Raw genomic sequence first — 2,613 nt, 5'->3', positions numbered from 1 at the left:
TAAAACACAGCAGGTAAAAAAGGGGCAAGTCCAGGGCGCGCAGGCTGCCCGAGCGCAGCGGGGCGGCCCTCGGCGCGGCCGCCTCAGTGGTGGCAGCAGCTGTACAGGTAGGGACTGCTCCTCTGGCCCAGCTCGACGCCTTTCTCCTCTGCAAGAGAGCGCTCGGTAAGGGAGGGTGTGGACGCGTCCGGCACCGCGACGCCAAGCGGAGGCCAAGAGGTTCCAGCCTCCTGTCAGTCCCCGGCCCGGCACGGCCGCTGGAGAGCAGGAGATCCCTCTGGGAGAGATCCCTGGCATGCTCCGGTTTAACAGAGCGCAGCTCTCCCGGCCGTGGGACGTTCCCGGGCTGCAGGCAGGCGGGGACAGGCCCGGTGAAGCACTGGGAGCAGGTAATGCAGCCAGGGAGGGACCCGGCTGCCTCCCTGAGGCCTTTCCACGGCTCAGTCTCGGCACAGGCCACGCACGGAGCACGTCTTGTGCAACGGGCTCTCAAGGACRGCACGGATGGGGAACTTGCTCTGAAGTTCTGCTGGAAAATCCCCCGCGCGGAGCCACAGTGGCCTCAGGGAAGGTGCATGTGAGACTAGCAGGAACCTGGGCCCACGTTCCGCTTCTGAACGCGCCACAGAGCAGCGCGAGGGGCTGGGGATCCTGTGCCCCAGCCATTAGCAGGGCCAGGAGGGCTGGGCGAGACCCAGGGGAGCTCTTTGTGTGCAGCCTCCCCGAGATCTCGGRGGAGCATCAGGCCGAGCCCAGCTCCTGCGCAGGGAGCTCCCGGGGGAGCGCCCAGCGTGATGCGCTCACCTGTCATCACCTGGAAGGCGGTGAAGTGCACAAAGTCCTCGGCCACCTTCTGGAACAGCTCATCTGCGACGGGACGGAGCGYGTGGGCGTCTGCCCGCGTGCCGCGGCTGGGCACCGCGTCAGGGAGCTGGGGCTTTGCGCTCCCCCTCGGGGCGGCTGCTCCCTCCCTCCCCAAGCAGGGCAGGAGGCCCCCGGGCTCCTCGTGCCAGGTCTGCCCGTGCCTGGAGCGGGTCAGCGAGGTGCTCTGCGCCCCCGGCAGCTCGCGGCCCCCAGCCCAACCAGGTCAGCACGGGCCCTGCACGGAGGGGGACACTCACCCACGCTCTGGCCCGTCTTACTGGAGGTTTCAAACAGCTCGGCCTTGATCTCTGAAACAACGAGCACAAGGTAGCGCCCGTGGGTGCAAGAGGTGGCCCCACGGGCTGAGCTCTCCTGCCCGCGTGTGGCTGCTGTCCCCTGTTCAACAGGCTGCTCCCGCCACCCCGCGCTCCCCAGCTGGCTTGGCAGCGCTTCCCTGCGCCCTCTCCCACCCGTCCGTGCCCGCAGCGCCAGGACATGCTGTGCTCAGGGAATTTCTTGGAAAGCCCATGGGCTCGTCGCGCAGGGAGCCTAGGCCAGGCCGAGCCACAAGCTGCTCCTGCCATTCACGCGGAGCGGCGGGATGCGCTGCTGGACTCTGCATTGGGCAGCGGGGCAGCCCCTCATGCTGCACAACCCCACCAGAACCACGACTCCGTTTCCCAGCTCCCTGCAGGCCCCGGGGGAACGCGGGAAGGCCGGGCACTGCCGGGCCAGGCAGCGAGCAACCCTGCTGTGCTGGAGCGGCGCCCGCGGGGCGGCACACGCACCGTCCGCGTAGTCCTGCACGTCGTGGAAGTCGACGCCGCGCTTCCTCCTGTCCTCCTCCAGCAGGTCGCTCTTGGTGCCGCACAGGTAGATGCGGCAGTTCTGCGGCGGGCGGCGGAGCGGCGGCTCGGGACGTGCCCGGGCGCTGCCACCCGCCTGCCCTCCCTTCCCTTCCCAGCGCGGCCGGCTCCGTGCGGGCAGCCGGAGCGCCCCGCGAGCCCCGCGGCTGCTGCCCGGCTCCCGGCACRCCGGGCTCGCAGCAGCCGCCCCGGCGGGCAAGGCGTCCTGCTCGCGCACAGAGCAGGTCTGTGCAGGAAGCCGGAGCCCCATTCCCGCTCGTCCTCAGCACATCCCGAGGGACCCCCGCCGGCAGCGCGAGCCCCTCGCTGCCATTCACCTCCTCGAAGTTCTGCAGCTCGTTCACCCAGAACTTGGCCCGCTGGAAACTGCTGCTGTCGGTGAGATCTGCGAGGGACGAGTCACGCTCTGCCCTCAAGACCCTCCGTCCCCAGCAGAGCCCCCAGACCCGGACCCGCAGCCCCCCTGGCGCGGGCGCCACGGACGCGAAGCCTTCGCGGCCGCTCCTTCCTCCTCCTCCTCGGAGCGAGGCCCTTACCGTAGCAGACGACGGCGGCTCGTGCGCCGCGGTAGTAGATGCGGCTCATGGCCTCGTACCTCTCGGAGCCGGCCGTGTCCTGGGGCGGCGGGGCCGCGGTGAGCGGAGTGGGGCCGCGGTGAGCGGAGCCGGGCCGGCCCGCGCGCGCCCCCCCGCACTTACCCAGATGCCCAAGGTCACGCTCTGCTCGCCCACGGCCATCGCCTTGGCCACGAAGGCGGCGCCGATGGTCTGCAAGGGGAGCGGCAGCGCCGTGGGGCCCGGCCCGGCCCGGCGGGACCCCGCGCGGGGCGGCGCGGCGGGCACTCACGTTCTGGTAGGGCCCGGGCCGGAAGCGGCCGTGCACG

At 71.0% G+C, this 2,613-nt stretch overlaps 1 protein-coding gene across 1 annotated transcript; it reads right to left on the bottom strand.

Annotated features, from left to right (window-relative positions):
* RAB24 (RAB24, member RAS oncogene family) lies at window positions 1-2,612 on the bottom strand (the record flags this gene model as incomplete). The annotated part of the gene is made up of 8 exons (XM_026047512.1): window positions 1-148; window positions 805-867; window positions 1,122-1,172; window positions 1,653-1,752; window positions 2,048-2,115; window positions 2,267-2,345; window positions 2,429-2,497; window positions 2,577-2,612. Coding segments are annotated over 8 exons (531 nt in total), but the record flags the coding sequence as incomplete, so codon positions are not given.
* Window position 2,613: the final 1 nt, after the last annotated feature.

The sequence above is a fragment of the Nothoprocta perdicaria genome, unplaced genomic scaffold (genome assembly GCF_003342845.1).
Source record: "Nothoprocta perdicaria isolate Ctin4 unplaced genomic scaffold, notPer1 scaffold_5, whole genome shotgun sequence".
NCBI classification, from domain to species: domain Eukaryota; kingdom Metazoa; phylum Chordata; class Aves; order Tinamiformes; family Tinamidae; genus Nothoprocta; species Nothoprocta perdicaria.
The sequence above is the reverse complement of the archived record's forward strand: the minus strand, read 5'-3'. Positions and strand labels throughout refer to the sequence as shown.